The 27,311-nt window shown below is 34.5% G+C and overlaps 1 protein-coding gene across 5 annotated transcripts; it reads left to right on the plus strand.

Annotated features, from left to right (window-relative positions):
• Nucleotides 1–19,733: 19,733 nt before the first annotated feature.
• Nucleotides 19,734–27,311, plus strand: LOC145044122 (inositol hexakisphosphate and diphosphoinositol-pentakisphosphate kinase VIP2-like). 5 transcript variants are annotated; one of them, XM_078992946.1, is made up of 30 exons: nt 19,734–19,921; nt 20,035–20,178; nt 20,369–20,428; nt 20,640–20,686; nt 21,348–21,431; nt 21,548–21,611; nt 21,712–21,865; nt 21,938–22,008; nt 22,128–22,232; nt 22,311–22,403; nt 22,474–22,548; nt 22,666–22,751; nt 22,846–23,052; nt 23,154–23,253; nt 23,337–23,407; nt 23,498–23,564; nt 23,871–24,023; nt 24,366–24,408; nt 24,505–24,587; nt 24,663–24,725; nt 24,796–24,870; nt 24,947–25,072; nt 25,154–25,395; nt 25,491–25,674; nt 25,744–25,973; nt 26,064–26,121; nt 26,221–26,388; nt 26,485–26,559; nt 26,785–26,997; nt 27,152–27,311. In XM_078992946.1, exons 2-30 carry the CDS (start codon nt 20,089–20,091, stop codon nt 27,236–27,238), a joined length of 3,174 nt encoding a protein of 1,057 aa, XP_078849072.1. In that variant the 5' UTR covers nt 19,734–19,921; nt 20,035–20,088; the 3' UTR covers nt 27,239–27,311. The 5 variants fall into 5 exon arrangements, with proteins under 5 accessions (XP_078849072.1, XP_078849073.1, XP_078849074.1 ...); XM_078992947.1 differs by having other exon boundaries at nt 20,039–20,178; XM_078992948.1 differs by having other exon boundaries at nt 19,735–19,921; nt 23,504–23,564.

Below are 27,311 nucleotides of genomic sequence, written 5' to 3' on the forward strand. Positions count from 1 at the left end.
AGTCCTCTAACCCCCTCCTGATTCACTGAGTTATCCCCCAACTCGGCAAGTCCATTCACTGAGAAATTTACGTGAAACCCTAACCCTACTCGCTGAGTCTCAAGAACATCTCGGCGAGTTTATGCCATGCACAAACTCTACTGACCTCCTGAGGTTAGATCTGTTTCCCCAAACCATAGATATGGCCTCCCCAAGCATGAATGTCATGTAAAGTTCTAAACTTGATGCTTATATAACCACAAGAAGGCATCAAAAGGAGATTTAGTCCCAAAAATGGCAACCTAAGGCCAATAACCCCAAACTAGTCCATAAAGCTCCAAGGGTAAAGGTCTCTGGACCTCTCTGAGTCTAGATCCAAGGCACAAACTCGAAGAGGGACCATTTGCTCCACATAATCACTCTCCAAAGGGGTTAGAAAACCCTAAATCTAATGATCAACACCAAAACTGAAGGAGGTTCAAACCATTACCTCAAAATGATGTCTCTGAACTCTGGAACTGCTTGAATCGCACCTCCTCTTTGCTCTTGCCACCTTGTTCTTGCTAAACCAAGGGTTCAAGGATCAAAAGGTGACTTCTTCTCCCTCACAATGATTTGGCTCACTTAGGGTTCTCTCAAGGGACTGGTAGCCGCAATGGGAGGCTATAAGTGCCCTTAAATAGGCTCCAGACCAGGGGATTAGGGTTTCATTAAACAGTGTGGACTCGCCGAGTCCACTAATGGACTCGCTGAGTTCGGACGTGAACCCGGATGAACATCCGTTACCCTTCTCGGCGAGTCTTGGCTCCAACTCGCCGAGTTCCTCCTCAAACCCCAAATTAATTAAATAGAATAATATACATGGGAAATCGGGATGTTATAAAGAAGCTCGCCCCTTGCAGTTGGTCAAACAAATCGTCGATCCGAAGTAAAGGATAACGATTTTTGACCGTCGGCTTGTTGAGCTCCTTGTAGTCGATGCACATGCGAAACGATCCGTCTTTCTTCTTGACGAACAAGACTGGAGATCCCCAGGGTGAGAAGCTTGGTCTTATAAAGCCCTTGCTAAGCAATTCGTTAAGTTGACCGAACAGTTCTTGCATCTCTACAGGGGCTAGATGATAGGGCGATTTGGCTAATGGGGTAGCTGCTGGAACTAAGTCGATTCGGAACTCGACTTGACGTTGCGGAGGTAATCCTGGGAGTTCTTCTGGAAAGATGTCGGGAAAGTCGCATACTACTGGAATGTTCTGAATGTCCTTCGCTTCTCGGCTCACATCGACCACATGAGCAAGGAATGCTGTACATTCCTTTCGTAAGAATTTCCGAGCTTGGATGCTCGAGATGATACGAAGGTTCGTGCCGGGTTTGTCGCCATAAACTACTAAGGTTTTGCCAGACAACAGATTAAGGCGAACAACCTTTTCGTAACACATGATATCGGTATGATGAAGACTCAACCAATCCATGCCGATAATGACGTCGAAACTTTTAATTGAGACCGGCATAAGATCGATAGAAAATGAATGGTTATCTAAAGTTAGGGTACACCCTATGAATATACTGATAGTTCTCTCTGTCTTTCCATTAGCCATTTCCATGGTGAACGGTTCATTAAGTGCTCGTGATTTTTTCCTATGTAAGTGAGAAAATTTATGGTTCACGAAACTCCTCTCCGCTCCACTATCAAATAGAATGCATGCATAAGAGTTATCGAGGAGGAACATACCAATGACCACTGTGGGGTCAGTAACCGCTTCTTCATGGCCTATGGCCAGAACTCTTGCCGCTCCACCGGCAAACCCTGCCTTTGGGCAGTTTCTCTTGAAGTGGCCTACCTCGCCACATCCGTAGCAAGTTTGGCCTATTCCAACACCGGGGGCTTGGTTGATTGGTTTCACCGGAGCTTTACAGAAACGGGTTGTGTGCCCCTTCCCGTTGCAGTTCAGACACTGCATCTCCCGACAGGTGCCGACGTGATGGAAGTTGCACTTAAGCAAACTTCCAGCATACTGCTTTATCGGAGAAGCAGCGGCAGGTGTTATCGCAGCATGTACTGCCATGACCCACCTCTTCTTGGCAGCCTTAGCCTTCTTCTTGTCATCCCAGAACTTCCGCTTGGAATCAGCGGTTCTTGCAGGTTCTGAGATGGCCATGGTAGTTGTTGCGGCCGGGGTACGAACCCCATGGTCTATGAGCCGCTGTGCCAATCGCTTGGCACTATCAAATGTAGTGGGGTGTGATGCCAAGACATTTCCCTGGTATGGGGGCACCAGTCCCCATATGTATCTCTTAATCTTCTTTCCCTCTGAAGGAATCATGTTGGGACAGAGGGCCACCAGTTCACAAAATCTGGCGGTGTAGGCGACCACGTTAGGGCCCTTCATGGTTAGGCTCCAAAGCTCTTCTTCTAGCTTTTGGATCTCTCCCCTCGGGCAGTATTCCTCAATCATGAGGTCTTTCAAGGTTTCCCAGCCCATCACATTAGCCACTATAAGAGTTAGTGACTTAACATGGCCATTCCACCATGTTAGGGATTTAGTTTCAAATGTGCAAGCAGCATACTTCACCTTGCTCTCCTCGGGACAAGAGCAAATTTTGAAAACCGATTCAGTTTTCTCGAACCATTACGAGAGGGCAATGACCCCGCCAGTCCCTTTGAAGGACAATGGCTTGCAGTTCGTGAAGTCCTTATAGGAGCACTCTCTTGAGCGCACAACAGCTTCCATCTGAACAGGGGTTCCTCCTCCAGTAGAACCCGATGAATGATATTGAGCCATGGATGTAGCCACAGCTACAGCTACGACAACATTTAGAGTTGTCGTATTGAACTGAGGAGTAGGTGGTTGCGGAGGTAGAAGAGGTGATGTTTCGTTATTTGGGTTTCTCATTGGATTTCTGCGAGGCGGCATCTTTGATCTATAAGTTTATGAAGATGAAAGCATTGATAAGAATTCAATGGAAGAATTGATGAGAATGACTCATAGACTAACTCCCCATAGCCCAACAACACGATTGAATGAAGATCTAAACTAACAGATGATCATATTTGAATAATAATTCCCATAAGATTAGATACCTGTCAATATTACTGGTATTACTGATGTAAAAAGTTCGGGAAAAACGGCCTACAGTAAGAGGCCTTACATCAACCAAAATGGGAAAATTTTGACAGAATTACAACCTAACCCAAACCTAACAGGCCTATGATTTACAAGATAGGAAAATAGACCAAAGTTTTACATAACTAGGTTATATCCAAAAAAAGAAGTTGATAAGGATCTATCGGCGACGAGAACTGCCTGAGTGAGTCCTTGATCCTGACAGAATATGTTCTAGGTCCCTCATATGCCTATCAGCCCTTGCTTGTTGAGCTCAAAGTTCTCTGACTTCATCTCGCGTTTCAGTGAGTTCCCTCTGAAGAGCTGCATTATGGACCAGAGTCCTTTCATGAGTAGACTCTAGTTGGCGAATGCAGACAGTCTTAACACCAGTGTTGGCATCAATCTCCAAGATTCGATTGATAGATGATTGACCTAGTATTGTGTTTCGAGAAATCCTACGAACCATGATGGGTAGGACTCTATCAGCAGAACCTCCATTAGTGTGGTTGTAGAAATTTTTGTCTCCATTGTAGGGAATGGGTTGAACCTGTTCATGGCTCCATGTATTCAAGTTTATTGCCCACATAGGTGTGGGTCCTTGAAATACAAGTCAGGGGTTGTTATTCGGGGCTTGACCTACTTGATGTAGGTTATTGACTTCGGGCTCAGAGTCAGATCCATTCGAGAAGCCTTCTGCTTGATGATCATCCAAAGGGATTTGATGCTCATTATCGGACTCTGCCTCAAGCCATCCAGCATTTTCGTTGGGTGGAAAGCACGGGTCTCTGGGAATGTGGAATCCAACCATTAAATCTACGCGAGAAGGGAGGTATAAGAATCTAGCAGATTAGTAACTAATAGTAATGTAAAATACTCCTATAGTATTTTAAGTTTATTGTTACATTCTAGTGTTCTCATTGTGGTATTGTTGGTAAGATTTTAGACTTGTTGCAACCACATAACTCCACTTAGGCACATGCTAGTAAACCCTCGGATAATATAGTTGATCAGGCTATATCTTCCCAGTTTTGACTATATGTCTCTAAGTCCACCTATGTTGTTCAACAATCGTAATTCTTTTGTACTGTCCTAGTGACACTGATTTTAGTATGAATGCAGGCACGCATGCTTAATTAAATATTTTATTATTTATAAGTATAAACTCTTGGTCAGAGTATTTTAATCCCAATGTATTTATAGTTAGTATATCTTTTATGGGTTGATATACTTAATTCACTATAAACACTACTCTGGTACCAATCTGTCACACCCTAAAACCATGCTTGGCGGAAATATTCTGGGGGCGGAGGACGTCATGTACAGTATCACAACAATGAATAGTAGTAAACAAGCAACAACATCATCCATTGCATTAATAATATAATTTCATACATGTGTGTTCTATCAATGTTATAGACACCAAAAATATACATATCAAAATAAAAGATGAGTCTTGAACGAACTCCATCTTCTCAAAAGCCTAGCACCTGTACCTGTCTAGTGGTGACCTGAGAATACAAGTTATTTTGAAAGCGAGTATCAGCTTAATGCTGGTGACATCATAAGTATATTAATGTATGAGTTTGTATGAAAACGTTTGAAAGATGTTTCTGTAAGATGTTTTGTACAATGTTTTGTATAATGTTTGAATTCTCCTAGAAAACCCTATGTTTCCTACTAACTGTAGCCTTCTACCAAGGCATCTCGTGTTCGTGTGTATGTCTCTTGTTAGAGCATGTGTTTCCCAATTCTGACTATCATTAACCAAAAATATAGTTACTACATTACCGTGCATCGTGTGAATATTCACGAAGTGAATGTAATGGGAAAATATTATCGTACCATAGTATTTGTAATAAGTGACTACCGTGGTACTAGTTACCTTAACACAAAAAGGTGTTCCCAATAACATGTGATCGACCTGTATCCTGCTACCGACTCTAGTAAAACGACAATGTAAGACGTCGTAAGAAATGACATTTGGCACTCGTAGACTTGCAAGTCCCACTATAGCGAGCAGCAAGGTGTAGGATAGTCAATCCAGTATAGATCTATATGCAAAATCATACGCTCTCCAATTAAGGAGATTCGGGATACAAGAGCGGTCGTGGAAGGAAGTGCCATGACCCGCTCAATGGTTCACATAACTGCATAAATGTATATGTAATGAATGTGCTAACTGAAAGTGTAATCTTTCTCTGTCTAGCCTGTGTGTACTGAAATATTCTGCGTGTGCTAGCTGTAATGTATGTTCTCTCTATCTAGCATGTATAGTAATGTATTGTGTGTACTAGTTGTAATGTGTGTTATCTCTTTATTTAGCATGTATAGTAATGCACTATGAGTACTACTCGAACTGAATCATGAATGAACTGACTCATTGTATGTTTCATTATTCTAGTTATAGTATTAGTATCCTCCTGTGCTACCCCTATGGTAACTTACTAGTGATGTAACTGGTACGTATGAACATGGAAGTATACCCTTGCTACCCAAAGGTACTAAATGAACTGGAAGGACCTTTATGACTATATATGTACACATGATATATAATTAATATTTAAATGGCCTTCGGATGGATACCAGATATCCCACCAGACCACATCTCAAGCGCGAAAAGGAAGTAGGGCGGGAAGGCCTTCCTAAGCCTTTTAAACATTTCTTATATAACTATACATACATAGACATGCAATTGATAATAAGTATAAAGGAGTTTAAGTAAAAGTATTTGATAAGTAAAAGAGTTTGTAAAACAGTTTGAAACAATACGATTTGATAAATAGTTTGAACGGTAAGAAATCACTGGTTTTGTAGTTATTAATCACGTGCGATTGATGTAATAACTATAAGTATTTAACTTGTATTCCCCCATAAAGTATTTAAAAACATTCAAATCATTGGTTAATGGGTATGAACTCACCTGCAGTGAGTGGTATGGATGAACTGAAGATGTAGGATCACTAGGTGACAAGTGAAGTCTTGAACACACTTTATAACCCTAGTTAACATATAATACCACATATATGTATCCAATTAGTCTTAAAATACTAATTGAAAATGTTAAGACATCCTAGAACATAATAAAGACTTTATATAAATGTTATAAGCCCTAAGGATTGCATCTAAGTTGTTGTGGGACAAGGCTAGTGAGTTTAGGGTTCCAAGGGACCTCATACTAGAGTTTACTCTCCAATAAACCCCACACAAGGAGTTTACGGTCGTAAACTCTTGAGTTTATGGCCGTGAACTCCTAAGTCTAATTTCATTAGGTGTTTTGAAGTGTTACATGATCCCTAGAAGCAATTCTACTTGGTGGTTTAATCCTTGGAAGGGTTTAGGGCACTTATACACTCCCTTGAGGAGTTTACGGCCCCAAGGCCAATTCCCTTTGAGTTTATTGCCGTAAAATCATATAAAGAGGGATGCTTTAATGCTTTCAAGTCCCATGCTCATGTACGATATGTTCTAGACATTTATCTAAGGCTAATGAAGGCCTTAGGCACACTTTGGTGCCCTTTCTTGATGTTCACGGCCCAAGGACCTTTTCCCTTAGAGATTACAGCCGTAATCTCCTATGGGGATGGGCATTTAATGATTTAAAGTCCCTTAGTTCACTAGAAACAATTCAAGGCTATTGTCCAAGGCTTTAGGAGTGATTAAGGCACTCTTTGGCCTTTGAATTTGGAGTTCACGGTCCAAGAACTTCTTGGGCCATTAACACCTAAATCTTGGTGTTCTTGGATGATTTCTAGCCTTAAAAACACTAGCATACAAGCCTAAGGTGGTTACATATCACGGGGAAAGGACTAGGCATCATTTAACCCTTGAAAAGGAGTTTACTCCCCAAGGTGTTCTTGGGCGGTAAACTCACAAATCTTGTGTTTTTGTTATGATTTCTATGTTATTAAGCACTTAATAAGATGTATAATACAACTAGAGAAAGGTACTCATGATTTGGTATGAAAACCCGAAGATCCGTGAGAGAGAAATGGCTTTTCTCTAGTTGAAAATGTAACTAATGAAATAATTTGGTTAAGAATCATATTTATAGTCCTGGGATTTTTGGCAGAAAATATTTTTATTCCCGCAATGCACTCTAATATAATAGAGTTTTGGAATAATAGTGTTGCACAAAAACCTAGTGCATCCACTCTCCTGATATCTCCTTAAGTGTAAATCCTTAAATACTCAAACTTATACGGAAAAGTCTAAAAGTTTACTGTGACTGTTATAACTTCTATTGACTTGATAAAGTTCGTACATAATGGAAATTTCGGGTTGTCACAACATTACATCATTCTCCCAGCACTTTGGGGGCCTAAAGATACTTACCTTATTCCATCACCTTGCATGGACCTAATCATCGCCCATCTTAATGGTAACCGTGCACCACAATGTCATAATCTTACGACGCACAATTGCTTTCACAGAATAACCTGCTACTAATGCAAACCTTACATAATCATGACCGAACACCGCCCATGAATAGAATAAAAAGTCGTACTCTTGATTCAATTCAAAGGCTATAACCCAAAAAGAACCATGCATATAATTCGAACCAAACTCTCCATTGATATCTCGACCAGACCATATACATCTCTCTTGGTAATATATAATGAATTTACCACAATGAACACCCTTAGGGAACCCATAACCTCATTCAAAAGGCATAATACCAGAGTTCTATTGAAACGACAAACCTCAATCAGTAACAGAAGACATCCTCATGATCGGTCAAAACAAGTTCCCATACTTGATTGAGACTGAATAGATCCCACCAGTACGCAAGTATCTCACTAAAACCTTGGGGGAGTCATCCAAAATATGATGCTAAGGATCTAGTCAGGTCCATCGATTTACTAACCCTAAATTATGGACTCCCAATAACCAAGAACATCGTCCAAACTCGAGCCGAACCTGACGATATGTCAAAGAATCCATTGAAATTCAACTGATACAGTCCAATAATTCTGAAGAATCTCCGATTTGATGATGCATGAAGTGACCAATGGTCAAGAATACATTGACACTTAATCTAGAGAACCAAAACCCACGCAGAGTTGAACATACACATCTTTGGAAATGATTTACCGATCGACATCTGCCCACTCTAAACTGAAAATAACAATCCAAACAATGAGCTGACAAATCCCTTAACAACTGATACTCAACTTGAGTGGTCCTAGTGGCTCCTCATTTATACATTGGCATTCCGAAAGGAAAAAATGACTACACAAGCTCCTTGACCAACTTATTTCTACTAAGAGACAATTATTGTACCTCCTAAACACCTACATCCGATAGCCACTTGCTATATGCCCTTAACTTGACCAAAATTTGAACCGAGATCACATAATTGCACCGCAAATCCCTATGGACCATTCCGCTAATATCACTAAATCGAATAGATCGATGATCCTCCAAGCAAAATATCTATTTCTCCCCTACTTAGGGTTCGAACTACCACCCACTAGTGTTGGAATCAAACTATAGCTCAAACCGGCTCAACCAGGTACAAACCATCCCTAACTCTTGGAATGCATAACACACTTAGGACGATCTTCCAGATAAGGTTCAATCAAATCCAAAGAGAATTATGTCTTTCAGCTGAAGACCTCTGAAATTTTCCAATCATAAACACTTTAACTTTAAGGATTCCATGAAAATGCATACACAAACACCAACTTACGATCCAGAACATACACTCCTTGCTTGCACTCCCAACTAACAATCCGGTACCTAACCTGTCTATATCTAAAGAACACGAACCCTTGATCACATCACAAAACATCCATACAAAATCAATCCTCCTGCGCACTCCCATGCTGACATATTGTCCCCAAACCACGATCAACAGACCCCATGTAGGGTTTACATCATAACTCTGACCTTTACAAGCCTACTCACTCCTTCTTTGAACTCGGAAAACTAAAAGGGCATAATCCTTGTTGCAGATAACGATAATCCAATCCATCAATCCACCACTTAGCTTCCAACTGTAATCCCCAATCTGATCATAACAATCGTTTTCTTCTTGAGTCCCGCAACTTAATGTACGGCCTCGAGTAAAACCCTCGAGACCCCCAAACCAACATAATCATCTAGGTTTGTACCATTTAACCTAAACCGATATCGCCACTAGGGCCTGAAATAATTACCAGACCCATTCTCGTGGCTGAGCAACCATAACCAAAAGATCGACAGATACGGAACCACTACCAAAAATCATGGTATGAAACTATGCTATATTCCAAAACCATCCCTTAGAACCCCTGAAAATTTCCTTGATTCGATTATGGATCATGTGCTTCCAGTAGTACGGGCCCAATACTACATTCCACACTTATCCATACTTTCATCAAGAATCATCTTGGGCCTCTATGTCACCTACTCATAATAATACTCCCAATACTCTCTAAACAACGAAACAACCGCACTGAAATACTTCCTAGGGTCTCCTAGGATTACCCGCCTCCCCTACCATCAGTTGCTGAAGGAATCCAATCAATATCAGCCAACCACTTCATGAATACAGTTATATAACATCCCAAAATTTAAGACCAATAATTTCATTTATAATTAAGTTATTATAAAACCAAAAGTATAAAAAACACATCCATAATAACATCCCATGTCAAAAACAAAGTGTAAATAATCAAAACATGTTATCATAAAACAATATCAGAGTATAATCCCAAAGATCTCATGAGCGGAACAACATATTGTGATGCACTGCGATCGCTGGCTCCTTTCCTTTGAAAAAGAAGTACCTGAAACCAAAACTGAAAACCATAAGCATGAAGCTTAGTGAGTTCCCCAATTACCACATACCATACATATCAACATGCTGCCTAACATATTTGGGTGATGGCCTACCCCTTCGGTCTCTTTCAATCGGATACTACCATACGTAATTGTGAGCCATACAAAACAATCATGTATTATAATCAAATAAAATGCTATGTGCCAAAACATAGTCTTGTCATTATGCCACGGGCTGCCACATGGTCTTTCTTTTCAAGCCGGGGGCCACCCCCTTCGGTCTTACAGACAAGTGCCAAGATCCACCACGTAGTCTTCCATGTAAGCATCACAAAGACAACTAGCATACATATTGTTCTACTTAGTTAATCGGCATACAATGTGCCAAGAGCCACCTCCAATGAGTCTTCTCACCATACCAATGAGTATAAGGCACCAAGGCCGACCAATTTTATGTTATGTGGTACACTAACGTTTTTAAAGATATGTGGTATGCTAGTGATTGTATGTTATTGCATGGAAGACCCTGGGGTGAGCCCGTGACAATTAGATATAAGACCATGTAGGATATCCTATGGCATTCCCAGGTAAATACCATGTGGGGTAGCCCATGACACGATGATGTAAGACCCTGGGGGAGCCCATGACATCCCTACAGGTTTATATATGTGTATGTAGTATGTTAAATACTTCTGTGATACGATCTGCTAGGTTGATTATGTATGTTATTGCATGAAAGACCCCGGGAGGAGCCCGTGGCAGTTGGATATAAGACCATGTGGGGTAGTCCATAGCATTCCCAGGTAAAGACCATGTAGGGTAGCCCATGACACGAAGGTTTAAGACCCGGGGGGAGCCCACGACATCCTTACAGGTTTATGTATGCATGGCTTATGTGGTATGTGTAGCTTTATAGTTAATATGATATATGTTATGTGGATTCTGTGAGGGGTATACTCTGTTGAACTCACTAAGCATTAGCTTACATGTTGTGGATTTATTTCAGGTACATCGGATCCCAAAGGCAAGGGTAAGGCGTGATGGCGCGACATGCACTCTCACACAGACATTTTACAGGACACTATGATATTTCTAAATAAAGTTGTAATGAATGTGGAATTGAAAACAATTGTTTTAAGATTTCATGGTTTATGGAAATGTATTTGATTAATTAAAAATTGAAAATTTTCTTTTGAAAATTAGGTCGTTACATTTATTGTATCCATCAAATTGATTATAATCAACAGTTTGAAATCGTTCATATGTAACTCCACATGTTTAATCCCAATAAAATTAAATCGGTAAGAACAAATTTAACGTACATTTTTTTCAAGCAATATACATATTAAATGAACAAATTTAAAGAAAAACACCAAATTCGTAACCAAAATGGTAAGAACTTAGCATTTGCAAGGGTGGGTTAAAAGAAATTTTGATATTTCATTTCACAGAGAGGTGTGTATGTATGAGAATCTAAAGGAATGTTAGAGAAAGAGCAAAAACAAAATAAATGAAAGAGATATAGAGAATACCAGATGGAATTGGCGGTGGTCGAAAGGAAGAAGGTAAGGTGGAAGTTATTTTAGGTCTAAACCGGAAAAAAAACAAAATGCAAGATCTTTTATGAAGAAAAAAAACTTAATTTACTTGTGGATCTATGTGGGTCTGAAATAATAAGAAACTCACAAGTTAATGGGTTTTTTTTTTCTTGGAAAGAAAAAAGTTTTAGGTCTAAAAAGGAAAAAAATGAAAATATAATGTTTTTTTTAAATAACATTTTTAACATAAAACTGATGTTAACAACAAAAATAATGTTGGGTTGAGACTCAGGACACCTTTTACTAGAAGGTAGATGTGGACAAAAGAATTAGTTTTGGATCGGCTTTGATAAAAAAGACTAAGATCAAATCGATCTAAAACGAGATCGGACCAACAAAAAGCTAGTCCTAAATGAAAATCAAGCTGAAAAAAGACATGTATTGAGACCATATAGGAATGGTCCAAAAAAATGACCAGTCTCATAAAAGACGAGACCATTCCAAGATCGACACAAGACCAACCCAAGACTAACTTGAAACCAGAAGCCAAACTTTATAAACTTTAGTGTAAAATTTAAAAGCTAAAGTAAAATATCAAATAATGTATAAAAGAATTCAATATATATATATATATATATATATATATATATATATATATATATATATATATATATATATATATATATATATATATATAGTTAAAAGGAGAACATTAAAACATAGTTAAAAGGAGAACATTAAATATAATAAATATAAAAGAACCTAAATTGATGAATCGAAATAACTTAAAGGTGTTTGAAAACTATATTTTATAATAACTAAAATTCAATTCAGTTGTTTTAAAATTTATTTATTTATATTAATAATAATAGTTAAAAATAATAGAAACTTAGAAATTAAATTATGTTAAATTACAAACAGTTATTGATGATTTAAATAATCATCATGATGAAATTAAACACCGTCATTTTTCTTTAAAAAATTAATAAATCATAACAGTTGTAAATTAAAATAGTTGACAAATATAACAAATATCATACACACGTAAAACATGAATAGAGATCATTAAATGATTTTATTTTAACAAGCATTATTTTATCTATTGTTCAAATTAATTATAATTTTATATAAACTAAATATAATAATTATTATTTTATAGATAATATAAATGATATGAATATTTTCAATAACATAAGATTACCAAAAGTTTTAATTTTATTCTCTGCATCGTGCAATTATTCATCTAGTATACTTATAAATGAAACATTTTTCCTTTCATCACATTCATTTGAAACTCCCATACATTGTTCCTTTTACCACATTTATTTGAAACTCCCATGACTTTTCAATTTCTTTCTAATAATAATTATAATTTGGTTAATTAGATTAAATAAATATCAAACCTAAAGTGTAATCATATATAAACTAAATTTCAATATTAAAATAATATCTTTACTTCTACTTATAAAGTTATGTTTTTTTTTTAACTTTTAACATATTATACTTAATTTATTAGTTTTAATATATTGTTGGATGCAAACCATTATCATTTTAAAGATATAATTTTGGAACAATTTTTATAAAATACTTAAATTATTAATTTAAATATAACATTACATGGTCAACTTAAATATAAATTTTAGTTTAACCTAAACAACCCAAATAATATTTTTTAAATAGTTAAAAGGGATAAATTGTAGTGTCTTTTTAATAATAGTTATAAGTTGGTTAATAAGGTTTAAATAAATATCAAACCAAAAGTGTAATTATAAATAAACTAAATTTCAATTTTAAAATAATATCTTTACTTCTATTTATAAAGTAATATCTTTAACTTTTAACATATTATACTTAATTTATTAGATTTAAAATGTTCTTATATATAAACCGTTTTCAGTTTAAAGCTATTAGTTTTGAACAATTTGGACAAAAAGCTTAAATATAACATACAGTCTCACATTAAATATATTAAAAAACCAAAGAATATTTTATAAATAGTTAAAAAATGATAAATTGAAGTGATAAGTGCCAAAAACTAAATTGTAATCTCCTTTTAACTAAAATATTTTCTAAAGATATTTTTATAATCGCTATTTTTTTTTAAATAAGTAGCTTAAAATAACGTACAATAACAATAGTTAAAAATAACTCAATATAAATGATTATATTGTTACCTTTAAAATCAAAAAATAAAGTTTAATGTTTTAAATAATTATAATGATAGAAATTAAAACATTAAACAAATAAATTTTAAAAAATAATTAACAACAACAATAACAATAAATAACATTAAACCATATATTATATTTAATTTTTTTTATGAGTAACTCGCGGGTAGAAGTCATTCAAACGATTGAGATTATGAAGTTATAATAGATGTATATATTATCATATAATTCAAAATAATCAATATATTATATCAATTTAGTATACGAATTATTATATCAAATCTAACAACGATGTTATTGTTATATATATATATATATATATATATATATATATATATATATATATATATATATATATATGTAAAGACTTTAACTATATAGGTGTTTATGCACATTATAATGTCAACTTAAATATAAATTTCAGTTCCACTGAAAAAACCAAAGAATAATTTGTAAATAGTTCAAAGTAGGGATGAGATTTAAAATCCGACCGAAACAAGAATCGGACCGGAACCGGGACCGTTACAACCTTAATATATAGAACCGGTTCCGGTTTTGGGTTTAAAAAATGGTTTTATCCGGGTTCCGGGTAATCTGGGTTTGGGTCCATTGGGTCCGGGCAACCCGGGTCTAATAACCGGAACCGGTGTTAGGAACCGGAACCACTTTTAGAGGCCGAAACCGTTTTTTGTGAAACGTTTAAAACATGCATATCTCATTCGTTTCTAGTCAGATTGACGTATGGTTTTTTATAATGTATAGTTTAGAGTTTGTACATGATTTTAGACTATAAATTTGCCATTTTTAGTTTTTAAATTCATTGACTTACAATCCCCCAAAGTTAAGATATCAAATTGAAAACTTTTACTTTTTCAGTTTTTTTGTATTATGTGAAAGTTTTTAAAACATGCATATCTAATTTGTTTGAAGTCGTATTGACATGAGGTTTTTCCCAACTTGTAGGTTAGAGGATTTTAGACTATAATTTTGTTATTTTTGGTTTAATATTCAAGGACTTATAGTCCATAAAGTTGGGAAATCAAAGTTGGAAAATTTCAACTTTTCAGCTATTTATTTTTGTACTTTGAATTATGTGAAAATGTTAACACATGCATATCTCATTCGTTTAAATTCGGATTGACATGTGGTTTTTTCCAGAGTGTAATTTAGAGTTTGTACATGATTTTAGACTATAATTTTGTCAATTTTGGTTTCATATTCAATGACTTATAGTCCCCCGAAGTCGGGATGTTAATATGAAATTTTTTAAAGTTCAACCCACTAAGTAGTAAGTAATTACCAAAAAATTCCAGTTTTTTTGGGTTTTCCGGTTCTAAATCCACTTTATCCGGTTCCAACCTACCCACTTTGATGTTTTCGGGTTTTCCGGTTCTAGACCCACTTTACCCAGTACCGCACCCGGAACCGAATCGCAACCCATTCCTATATATCGGTCCGGTTTTCGGTTCTACAAAATCTCGTTAACCGGTTCCTGGTTTTCGGGTCCGGGTCCATCTGGTCCAGGTTTGGACCCACTTTCATCCCTAGTTCAAAGTGATAAATTGTAGTGATAAATGCAAAAACTAAATTGTAATATCAATTTAACTAAAATGTTTTCTAAATATATTTTTATAATTGTTAAAAGTTTCCAAATAAGTAGGTTAAAGTAACTTACAATAACAATAATTAAAAATAACTTTATATAAATGATTATATTGTTACCTTTAAAATTAAAAAGTAATGTTTGATGTTTTAAATAATTATAATGATAAAAATTAAAACATTAAGCAAATAAATTAAAAAAAACTAATTAACAATAACAACAACTATAAATAACAATAAACCATATATTATAGTTGACTTTATTCATGTGTAACTTGCAGGTAGAAGTCATTAAAAAAATTAAGATTATGTAGTTATAATCGATGTATAATAGACATCTTTTGGTGCTAAACAAATGATTTTTTTTTTGTTTTTTTTTAGCTTAGGTAATATTTAATAGCAGTATCATCCGGTTTGATAACATATATGATTGTCTTTTCATTTAATTTAGAAAAAATATTTAATTTATACAATAGGAAAATGAGATATTCTCATCAAGTTTGAACTTTAATAGAATTACCTTAAATGCTATATTATTTTCTCAAATATTTTTTTAAGTATCAAGACAACATTTAATGTAAAAAAAAAATAGTGCTAGATATTTTGATTCATAAACAATATAGTGTTAAAGTTTTCAAAATCAAAAGTTATATTTTACAGAAGTAAATGTTAAAGGGATAATCTCATTTGTCACGAAATTTGTTAAGATTTAATTCAACAATAGTGGAATGATAACAATTTCTTTGTGGTTGTTTTGTTTGCCTCACGGCACCTCTTCATGTAATTAATGTTTTTCTTAATTTGTGTGTTTTTTGTCTGTAAACAATAATATTGGAACGGAGGGAGTATATGACATTTGACACCAATATATTGTCTTTTACAACATCTAGAAATATGAAAGTTTGAAGAATTATGCATTGAAAATCTCAAAATCATAGAAATAATCTCGTTAAATAAGCCAAACAAAAATTGAACAATTCCATGGTCATTTAGATATTTTCTGATAGACAAACCTGCACAAATGGTCCCTGTGATTTGCTTAAAATTACCACTTTGGTCCAAAAAAGTTTTGACTAGCACTACAGGTCCAAAGTTTTCATTTTGTTGCGAGTTTGATACAGTTTTCTATAAACCTTTTCATAATGACTATTTTGCCCTTATATTTTTCTTTTTCAATTTTTTTATTATTTAAATATTTATTTTGATTAAAAGAAAAAATAAAAAAGAAAATTTTCATTTTCTATTTTATTTTTATAATTTTTTATAACAAAATAAAAAAAATAAAAATGAAATCTCTCTTTCTCTCTCTCTCTCTCTCTCTCTCTCTCTCTCTCTCTCTTCCAACACCACACACTACCCTTATACCTCCCTCACTGGATCGAAAACCACTCCACCAACATACCTCAGACCCTCTTCACCCCCTTCCATCCTTTTTCTCGTCCATTTTCTTCAAAGATACACAAAGGAAAAACATGGCGGCCACCACTCGTCACCCCACTGCCACCTTCTGCCATCGTGTACCACCATTTCCCAACCCATTATCCCTCCTTCTACCGGTGACACGACAACCCCCAAGCAACCCTCCAACCTGCTGCCTTACCTCTTCCCTCTTCCCCTCCGACAATCACTACCGACATAAGCAAAAAGGAAGCAGTCGATAGACTGTCAGGCAGCCTCCTGCCACCGTAGAGCTACTCTTGGTCACCACCATCAACCACCTCTGTTATGCTTCTGCTGCTACTACGTAAGAATGACAATGAGAGGTTGAAGTCGCCGATAATATTAGGTTTAGGAGGAGAGGTACGTTACTCATGTCATCTGAATTTCGAGTTCCATGTATGCTATCACTGTTGCTCCAATTGAGGATATTCGAGCCCTAATCACACCTAAATCAAAATTGTCGGGGCAAGCTTCAATATCTGGTAAAATGAAACCGCAAAGAGAGGGTAATTCAAACCCTAGATGGATGAAGCAGGAAATGACGAGGGAGCTGTTTGCGAATCGAAACAGGAGGCAAAGCGGAAGATGCTTGACTACCTTTCTTCTCCGGTGAATAAAGAAACATAGCTGCTTGTGATCGGGACTGTTTCAGCGGAGATCGACCCTGATCAGAGGGTGTTTGGGTTCGCCAGTCGACACACGAGGGAGAGGCTGGATAGCTTGATCGGAGGCAGCAGCCTCCGGTCTCTGTTTTGGGTTTCTCGACGCGTGAAAGAAAAACGAGAGAGAGAGAGAGAGAGAGAGAGAGAGAGAGAGAGAGAGAGAAAGATAGAGAAAGAGATTCTTTTTTTATTTTTCTTTTAATAAGAAAAAACATTTAAATAAATAAAAAAATAGAAAAAGAAAATAACAAGGGTAAATCCATCATTTTAAATATTTTTAAATCAAATTGGACCAAACTCGCAACAAAATGAAAACTTTGGACCTGTGGTGCTAGTCAAAACGTTTTTGGACCAAAGTGACAATTTTGAGCAAACCACAGGAACCATTTGTGCATTTTTGTCTTTCTGATATAATGTTTATAATGTGACATCAATGAAAAATGATCACTTAATACAATAATAAAAATATGTAATATGTTTTTACATAACACCTTTTCATTATGAAGGTTATTAGGACAAAGGCCGAGTCCTTTTCCAATGGCTTCATTTATTTCTACCCCACCTCCACTTCTTCCTACTCTTTAATCATTTTTCTAATCATTGTTTTTACTAATTAGTTTAATGATTACATATTTTTACTAATCATCATTAGTTTAATAATTAATTTATGATTAATAATTTTTTTAATTCACAAATAAATCTATTTATTATAATATTATTTAGTTTATTATAGATAACTTATTAACACTACTTTTAATATAAAAAATATATAAATAATAATATTTGATTAAAAAATACGACACAACAATAATAAATTAATATTTCGCATAATAAATAATAAAAAAAAGTTAAAAATTAATGTTTTTTACAATTTATTTTTATATTTTAAAATTTAGATAACGTATTTAAAATCTATTTTAAATTAATTAATATATATATTATAGAAAAAAAAACATGCATATGATTATATGATTATGAATAAAATAGTTAACGAGATATGAAAGAAAAAGGAATTGAGCAAACAAAAAACAAGTTAATAGTATTTAATAAGATTGTTACGAGGATATTTACATATAATATGAAATTTAAAAAATGTAAGTGTGAGGTTATAAAATGTAATATCATAAAACTAGATAGCCTGTTCAACGATTCCATCAAAGTTTCGTAGCAAGCTTCAGGCGATTTCGTCGACCATCAGGTGATTTCATCGACCCTCAGGTGACCTTCACTCGATTTTTGTCGCTAACAGTGCAATGGTTTCACTCTCATTCTCTTTTTCTCTAACGGTTATGGCTTCACGTGATTTCCGGCGAGCTCCACTCTCTCTCTCTCTCTCACTCACTGTTTTGTTTCTGGCGACGCTGCTAGTCTGCCCAATGCTCGTTCTTATTCTCTAATTCTGTTTCCGATGACCTTCTCTTTCTCTCTCTCTCTCTCTCTCTCTCTCTCTCTCTCTCTTTCTCTCTCTCTCTCTCTCACACACACACACACACTATCTTGAATCCGATGGTGGTTAGTGGTGGCGAGCGAACGTTTCAGGTGATTTCTGGTGGTTGTTAAAGGTGGTAGTGAGATACCGGCAATGTTGAAGATGGTGGTTGGTGGACATAGAAATTTGTTAAATTTTTTATTAATTATAATCATTTTATTTTCATTGATTAGTTTATATAAAATGGATCGGTGGGGTTGGAACTCTTTGGGACTCTCCAAAGATGGAAGCACGTCGTAGATTGTCCGTGGCTTAAACAATGAATGTCGTAGATTGTTCGAGTTGAGGTCATACCAACAAAAATTAGAAATTTTGTATGTATAATTTTTAAAGTTTATGTAATCTATTAAAAAAACACCAAAAATTAATTACGTATAATTTTTAAAGTTTATGTAATATATATTAATATAAATATAAGGGTAAACAATGTCATATTTTAAAAACAAAGGGGTTATTAATGTAAATTTATAAGGTATAAAAAAACATGTATTAACAAAAATTAAATATGTACAATTTCTAAAGTTTATGTAATCTATTAAAAAACTAGGTATAAAATTGGTGTTTTTATTAAAAAAATATAAAGAATACATAAATTATTAAACAACTTACAAAAAAAAAACGATGTATTTTATTAAAACAAATATATGCATGCAGTAAGTATAAAAGATATAAAGGTAAAAGGTAAAAAAAAATGAAATATCGACAAAATGCATAGACTTTTAATGGAACACATTTTTCAAAAATAAAAAATAGGGTCTTCAATGAAAAAAAGCTGAAGCTATACAAACTTGACATGCATTGGTTAAACTTATGACACAAACAGTGGACTACTAATAAAGTCATTATTACAGGTGTAGGAAAATAAAATCACGGGTAAGAATAACACGACCCTTTCCAATCCCAACCCTCTAAACTAGGCCCCTACATGATTTAAATAGACATATATGTATATTCCAGAATCCATGATACCTTTTACCTTTTATTTTCTTGGAATGCTACTACTACACTATTATTATAAACACGTCATCCTCACAGTTTTTCCTCTTTTTAGAATGGTTTGTTACTGCTTCTCTTGGCATTGTCTATCCTCGTGAGCTAATCAGGCCGCATCAGAAAAGTATCACCGACGACGACAACGTTTCTTGCCTTCTTTCCACCGAGTTTCTCGTTTTTTCTGGTAGGAATCTTCTTCTTCTTCAGTATCAAATCTCAATATGTATGTCTATATCTGTATCTAAGCATTTGATTATTGTGCTTATGTTGTGCTGTTGGATTTGGTATTTTGATCAGGAAGAACGGAAGTGATTGGTGTATAAGAAGGTACATTTTGAGAGATTGATCGAGATGACGGAGAGGAGTGAGAACGATGATGTTGACAGGAAAATCACGATTGGCGTTTGCGTTATGGAAAAGAAGGTGAAATGCGGCCTGGAGGTTCTTCCTTTTGCTCGAATTTTGAATACATCTCGTGGTTCTTTTAACGACGATATTCTCTGTTTTCGATGAATCTGTATACGGCGATAGTGTTTTCTCACTTGATTAGTTTTCATCGTTTTAGTGTTTGCTTTTATTTATTTCATTTTCTGTTTCTATTTCTCTCTTTGTGTGTTGGCGGCGGCATTAGGTTTTCTCGGCGCCAATGGGGCAAATTTTGGAAAGGTTACAAGCTTTTGGTGAATTTGAGGTAATCGTTATTTCATTTTTCTCATTTCCAATTCAGTTTCGTTTGTTGAATGGAATAATAGCAGATATAGATGTATGAATATAAAATGAGATTCTAAGTGAAGAATCGAGATCAAACATCCCATTATTTCTTTGCTTAATTAACATTCAAGTAATCTGTATATTTGATGAAGTTTTTACTCATTACATCTCATTGTCGTATGCTTCTGTAGATCATCCATTTCGGGGACAGGGTTATCCTAGAGGAACCTGTAGAGAGGTATAATTTATTTTAGTATTTAAACACTTTGTAAATTCATAGTATTAATTTGTGCCTTATTTCTTTAACTGTTTTTCAGGTATGTAGTATTTGTGATGGATCCTTTATGACAATGAACATTATGAGTAGTGGTGCATTTTAATTTCTTTTCTTCTTGAACTATAGATGTTTAACAGATTTGTCTACCTAAAAAGCCGAGGTTATGTCTTTTTAATATACATTTTATGTCAATCTATAGGAAACTATAAAGTAGAAACTGCACCTGAGCACTTTCTTGTTGAATAAAGTTTTATTTAAAAATATTCCCTCATTGCAAAAGGGGATTCTGAATTTTACCTTTGAGTCTTAAACTTCTTTAGCTCATCATCAATGTAAAATTATCGATAGATAAAATGCTAGTTTTTGAGGCATGGTATTTACATGAAACTATAGAAGTACTATTACAATACAATATACATAAAATTTGTAGCTAAAAGACTAAAAGAACATCAATGTATAATCTCTTTCAAGTATTGATTGTACAACATGGATGATGGAAGAGAATGATTCTTGTATGTTCAAATTGTCTCTGGTAATAGTAGCAAGCAATGTATTTGAACATGTAATAGTATTATTATTATAATCATTATTTGGAGTACTTTCACTAGCTTCAGCATTTCAGGTGGCCAATTTGTGATTGTTTGATTGCTTTCCATTCTTCTGGGTATCCGCTTGAAAAAGCTGAAGCTTATGCTGCATTAAGGAAGTATGTCGCATCTTATTTAAATCATTTTAAGATACCCTTTTCTCTTCTCAATATGCAATGCTACTTTAAATACATTTTCAGATTAGCAAATGAATACTTTACACTCTCCTTTTCAGGCCTTTCCTTGTTAATGAACTTGAACAACAACATCTTCTTCATGACAGGAGGAAAGTATATGAGGTATCACTGAAAAATCCATCATCTTATGTGCATTCATTCTTTATTATCATTCACAAATTCATGCTTACTGATGGATTTTTTTTTGTTTTGAAATTGAAAGTGTCTTGAATCATATGGAATTCCTGTGCCTCGATATGCACTTGTAAATAGAGAAAAACCATATCAAGATTTGGATTATTTTGTTGAGGAAGAAGATTTTGTTGAGGTTCATGGACAGAGATTTGGGAAGCCTTTTGTGGAGAAGCCCATACATGGTATAATTTACAAGTTACTTTTTGTAATATTTATTTTTTCAGATTAAATTTTTTATTTTTCTTTAAATTTAGGCGACGATCATCGCATAATGATTTACTACCCCAGTTCAGCAGGAGGTGGCATGAAAGAATTGTTCCGAAAGGTCAACTTTTCAACTTTGACCTTTCTGTGGGATTCAGAGCTTCAAAAACTTATATCTAACTTCAACATGTTTAATAGTAAAAATATAAAATAGTAACTTAGGTTTTATATTTCTTACAGGTTGGAAATAGATCAAGTGAGTTTCATTCAGAGGTTAGAAGAGTGAGGCGTGAGAGTTCTTACATATATGAGGAATTTATGCCAACTGGAGGAACAGATGTGAAGGTTGTATTTTATTTTATTATATTTATATATATATTATGTTATTTATTTCTGTCATCTTATATTTTTTGTATCTGATAGGTGTATACAGTTGGTCCAGAATATGCACATGCTGAAGCTAGGAAATCTCCTGTTGTTGATGGTGTTGTTATGAGAAACCCTGATGGAAAAGAAGTAAGGAATTTTTCACCTTATTGAAGATTTTCATTTTCATAAATGGATTTAAATTTATTATATTTGGTAGGTTAGGTATCCTGTGTTGCTTACACCAAATGAGAAGCAAATGGCAAGAGAAGTCTGCATTGCATTTAGACAAGGGGTACAAATACAATTATTATCTCAGCCTTTATGTCCCGTTTCTTTTGTTTCCCATTAAGTTATGTCTGGATGAATTGGTTGAGCATGAGTAAATGAACATTTTACCCTTATATGACAGGTGTGTGGTTTTGATCTCTTACGATGCGAAGGTCGTTCATATGTTTGTGACGTGAACGGGTGGAGCTTTGTCAAGAACTCATATAAGTAATAACTGTTTAATATATTCATGAACCAACATCAACATGAGTTATTAATTTTCTCTTGTTTATTTATTTAACCATGTTTATGATAATTACAGATATTATGATGATGCTGCTTGTGTGTTGAGAAAGATGTTTCTAGATGCAAAAGCTCCCCATCTTTCAACGGCAATTCCACCAATTCTTCCATGGAAAGTCAATGAGCCAGCTCAGCCTTCTGAAGGACTAACACGTCAAGGGAGTGGAATCATTGGCTCATTTGGACAAGCTGAAGAGCTTCGTTGTGTAATTGCTATTGTTCGTCAGTAAGATTTATATCATTTTCTTTTGTTTTATAAATTAGGGAAAATATCAACACTTGTTTCATTAATATAGTTTACCCAAAATCTCTGTTTTTGTGTTCCAGTGGTGATAGAACTCCAAAGCAAAAGGTGAAGTTGAAGGTCACTGAGGAAAAGTTGTTGAATATAATGCTAAAATACAATGGGGGAAGACCTAGAGCTGAGGTGCTTCTTATATTTCTTTTTTTATTCCTTTTGATCCCAACATAATTATTAAATAATAATAACAATTATTTTTTCAATAACAGACAAAACTCAAAAGTGCAGTCCAGTTGCAGGACTTGTTAGATGCTACACGTATACTGGTACCTCACACCAGGTATTTTACTTGGTTTATTGTTTATATTGAAGGTTTATTAATTGTATACTAAAGGGGTATTTTGGTCTTTTCTTGACCGGGTCTTGAAAGTGACAGTGAAGCAGAATACATCGAACATGCAGAAAAACTACGTCAAGTTAAAGCAGTTCTGGAAGAGGTTTTCATCTTACCTTACAACAATAATAAAAGAAAAAGCAAATTGCATAAAATAGCAACATACTTTACTTTTGCTACAAATATAGGCAATGTGCTTTGTTTTTTTTAACCATAATAGCAACATACTTACATTTCATTACCAATTAATAAGTGTAACATATATTGCTATTATAGGTAAAGAGTAAAACACATTGACTATATTAGTAAAACAAGTGAAGTATGTTGGTATTTCCTCAATTTTCCCTAAAATAAAAGATGTAATAAATATGCTCATGTCATTTTAAATAACAAAGTATTTATTTTCCAGGGTGGCCATTTCTCTGGTATTTATAGAAAAGTACAACTGAAGCCACTTAAATGGGTTAAAGTAGCAAAAGGAGACACTGAAGAGGAACGCCCAATTGAAGCGTTAATGGTTCTTAAATATGGAGGTGTTTTAACACATGCTGGCCGAAAACAGGTGATTATTCTAAATACTACATCCGGAACTTTTATTATTCCATTTTGAGTAAATTACATTTTTGGTCCTTAAGTATAGTTGATTTTTGCAATTTTGATCTGAAAAAGTTTCTCCTGCACTTTTTGTCTTTATTTGAGGTTCTTATAATATATTTGGTCCTTGTTCCAAGTAAATTGACTATTTTTGGTAGATTTTTGCAATTTTGGTCCCAAATGAGGGCCAAAATTGCAAGAGAAATCTTTTTGGGACTAAAATTGTAAAATAACTATACTTAAGTACCAAAAATTTAATTTTCTCTTACTTTTATAATGTATGATGTTGCTGTTTCTTTTATATTTTCAGGCTGAAGAACTTGGTAGATATTTTCGAAACAACATGTATCCAGGTAATATAATATACTTTCTAGCTATAACTTACAATATGACTATTAATATATTTTAAAAAAAAGTAGATTAATTAAGAAGATGAATTTATGTCTCAGGTGAAGGCACAGGACTACTTCGCCTCCACAGTACATACCGACATGATCTCAAAATTTACAGCTCAGATGAAGGTCGTGTGCAGGTATCACTTTGACTTTTGTTGACTTCCTTTCCAACAATACTTTTGTTTTTGACTTATTTAAAAAAAAACTGACAGATGTCAGCTGCTGCATTTGCCAAGGGGCTTCTAGACTTGGAAGGACAATTAACACCAATCCTGGTTTGTTTACCTTGTACTTCAACACAGATTGACTTTGACTTTGACTAACAAAATCAAACTCCTTTTGAAGGTTTCACTTGTTAGCAAGGACTCTTCCATGTTAGATGGACTCGATAATGCAAGCATCAAGATGGAAGAAGCCAAAGTAATATTTGATTCTAATTTTTCGACTTTTTTAGTTTCATAATAACTTATATAGTTTTTTTTCTATTATATTTCAGGCTCGATTAAAGGAGTTGATAACCTCTCGAGCAAAACTAGTTCAAACTAACGGATCATCAAAAAAGCCATGGATGATCGATGGAGCTGGAATTCCTCCAAATGCTTCTGAACTTCTACCTAAACTGGTAACTTCTGACCATTTTACCCTTACACTTCAAAAAAACAAAATAATACCCCTACCCTATACTGAGTGTATAGTTTGATAGGTGAAACTGACGAAAAAGGTAACTGAACAAGTGAGACTACTTGCAAAAGATGAAGATGAAAAGCTTACAGAAACAACTTCATACGATGTGATTCCTCCATATGATCAAGCAAAAGCACTTGGGAAAACAAATATAGATGTCGATCGTATTGCTGCTGGATTACCTTGTGGGAGTGAAGGCTTTCTTCTAATGTATGCACGATGGAGGAAACTTGAAAGGGACTTGTATAATGAACGCAAAGAGTAAGCTTTTCATATAAACAACACAAATTACAAATTAGTATTTTCTTGTTTCTTATTTGTCACTTTTAATAATAATATATGTTTTCCTTGAGCAGACGATATGATATAACACAAATTCCAGATGTTTATGACTCATGCAAGTATGATCTCTTACACAATGCACATCTTAATATAGAAGGATTAGATGAGCTATTCAAAGTCGCCCAGTTATTAGCAGATGGTGTTATTCCTAATGAGTATGGTATCAATCCAAAGCAAAAGCTGAAGATAGGCTCAAAGGTAGTACCTTAAGTCAGTCAATAGTCGAGATACGAAATTACAAATATAACCTTTGGAGTTTGATTATAGATTGCACGTCGTTTATTGGGGAAAATATTGATTGATTTGAGGAATACGCGAGAAGAAGCGATTAATGTTGCGGATTTGAAAAGTCAGTGTCAAGACACATCTTCTATTGCGGTTGTTAAAGAACATAGAGATCATCGCCAGAAGAATGAAGATTCTAGAAGGACAGGCGAAAAGTCAAAGGATCCGGATGATGATGAAGACAAAGAAATTAAATATCGGTTGGATCCAAAGTGAGTGTATTTGAATTATTTTAATCCATTTTAAAAATTGAAAATAATGATATTTTATGTTTTTTTTTTTTTTTTTTTTTTTTTTTGTAGATATGCTAATGTTCGGACACCGGAAAGACACGTCCGAACTCGCCTTTACTTTACATCGGTACTTAAAAGAATTAAAATAACAAAAATTTTCGTCATAACTAAGGATTAGTAAATTATTATTATATAATGATATACGTATTTTGGTTTTTAACATTAGGAATCTCATATTCATTCCTTGATGAATGTTCTTCGTTACTGTAACTTGGATGGATCTCTTAAAGGAGAGGCTAGCCTTGTTTGTGATAGTGCTTTGGAACGTCTATTGAAAACCAAGGAACTTGACTACATGAGCTATATTGTCTTGAGGATGTTTGAGAATACAGAGGTTAGTAATTCTTTCACCCATTTTTTTTTTTCTTTTTTAAAATATAAAACGATCGTTGTTTCTCTAGATTTGTTACATCAAGATTTAATTCTATAGGTGAATTTGGAAGATCCAAAGAGGTATCGCATAGAGATGACTTTTAGCCGTGGTGCTGATTTGTCACCCTTAGAGGTAAAACAGTTGCACTTTTTTTCTTTTTGCATTTTCTTCTTAGGGAAAATTGCAAAAAGTAGCAATTTACTTTACTCTTTTTTTATTCAATATAAGCAATGTACTTTAATTTCAGCGAAAGGTAAGTATGTTGCTATTATGGGTAAAAAAATGTTATTATGTTTTGTATTAGTGGACTTGAATATTTATTTATTCACAAATGAAATGATTGATATTTTCCCCCAGAAAAACGACCTCGAGGCATCTTCATTACATCAAGAGCATACATTACCAATAATGGGGCCGGAAAGGCTACAAGAAGTGGGGTCATATCTGACCTTAGAAAAAATGGAAAAAATGATTCGACCATTTGCTATGCCAGCAGAAGATTTCCCCCCACCAACAATCCCACAAGGATTCTCCGGTTACTTTAAAAGTACAGGAGTTTTAGAGCGACTGGTAAATCTTTGGCCCTTCCATAAACATGGATATTCTCACCTCAAATAAACAAACACAAACAATCTTTTTTTACCACACATTTTTTACGGGTGTTTGATTCGATATAAAGCAACATATGCAAAGAGACAATTCTGAAAGTGTTATCGTTGTGTAGGGAGATCGAAATTGTTCGATGGTACATGCAACTACTACTACTACTAGTCATAGCTTTTTCTCCGTCTCCCGAGATTCCTTTGTATAAAATAACTACATTGCCATTGGTAAGAAAATTTTTATATACAAAAAAATAAAATAAACTTTGGTGTTCTTTTCTA

Source organism: Lactuca saligna, chromosome 4 (assembly GCF_052625555.1).
Source record: "Lactuca saligna cultivar CGN05327 chromosome 4, ASM5262555v1, whole genome shotgun sequence".
Lineage (NCBI taxonomy): Eukaryota > Viridiplantae > Streptophyta > Magnoliopsida > Asterales > Asteraceae > Lactuca > Lactuca saligna.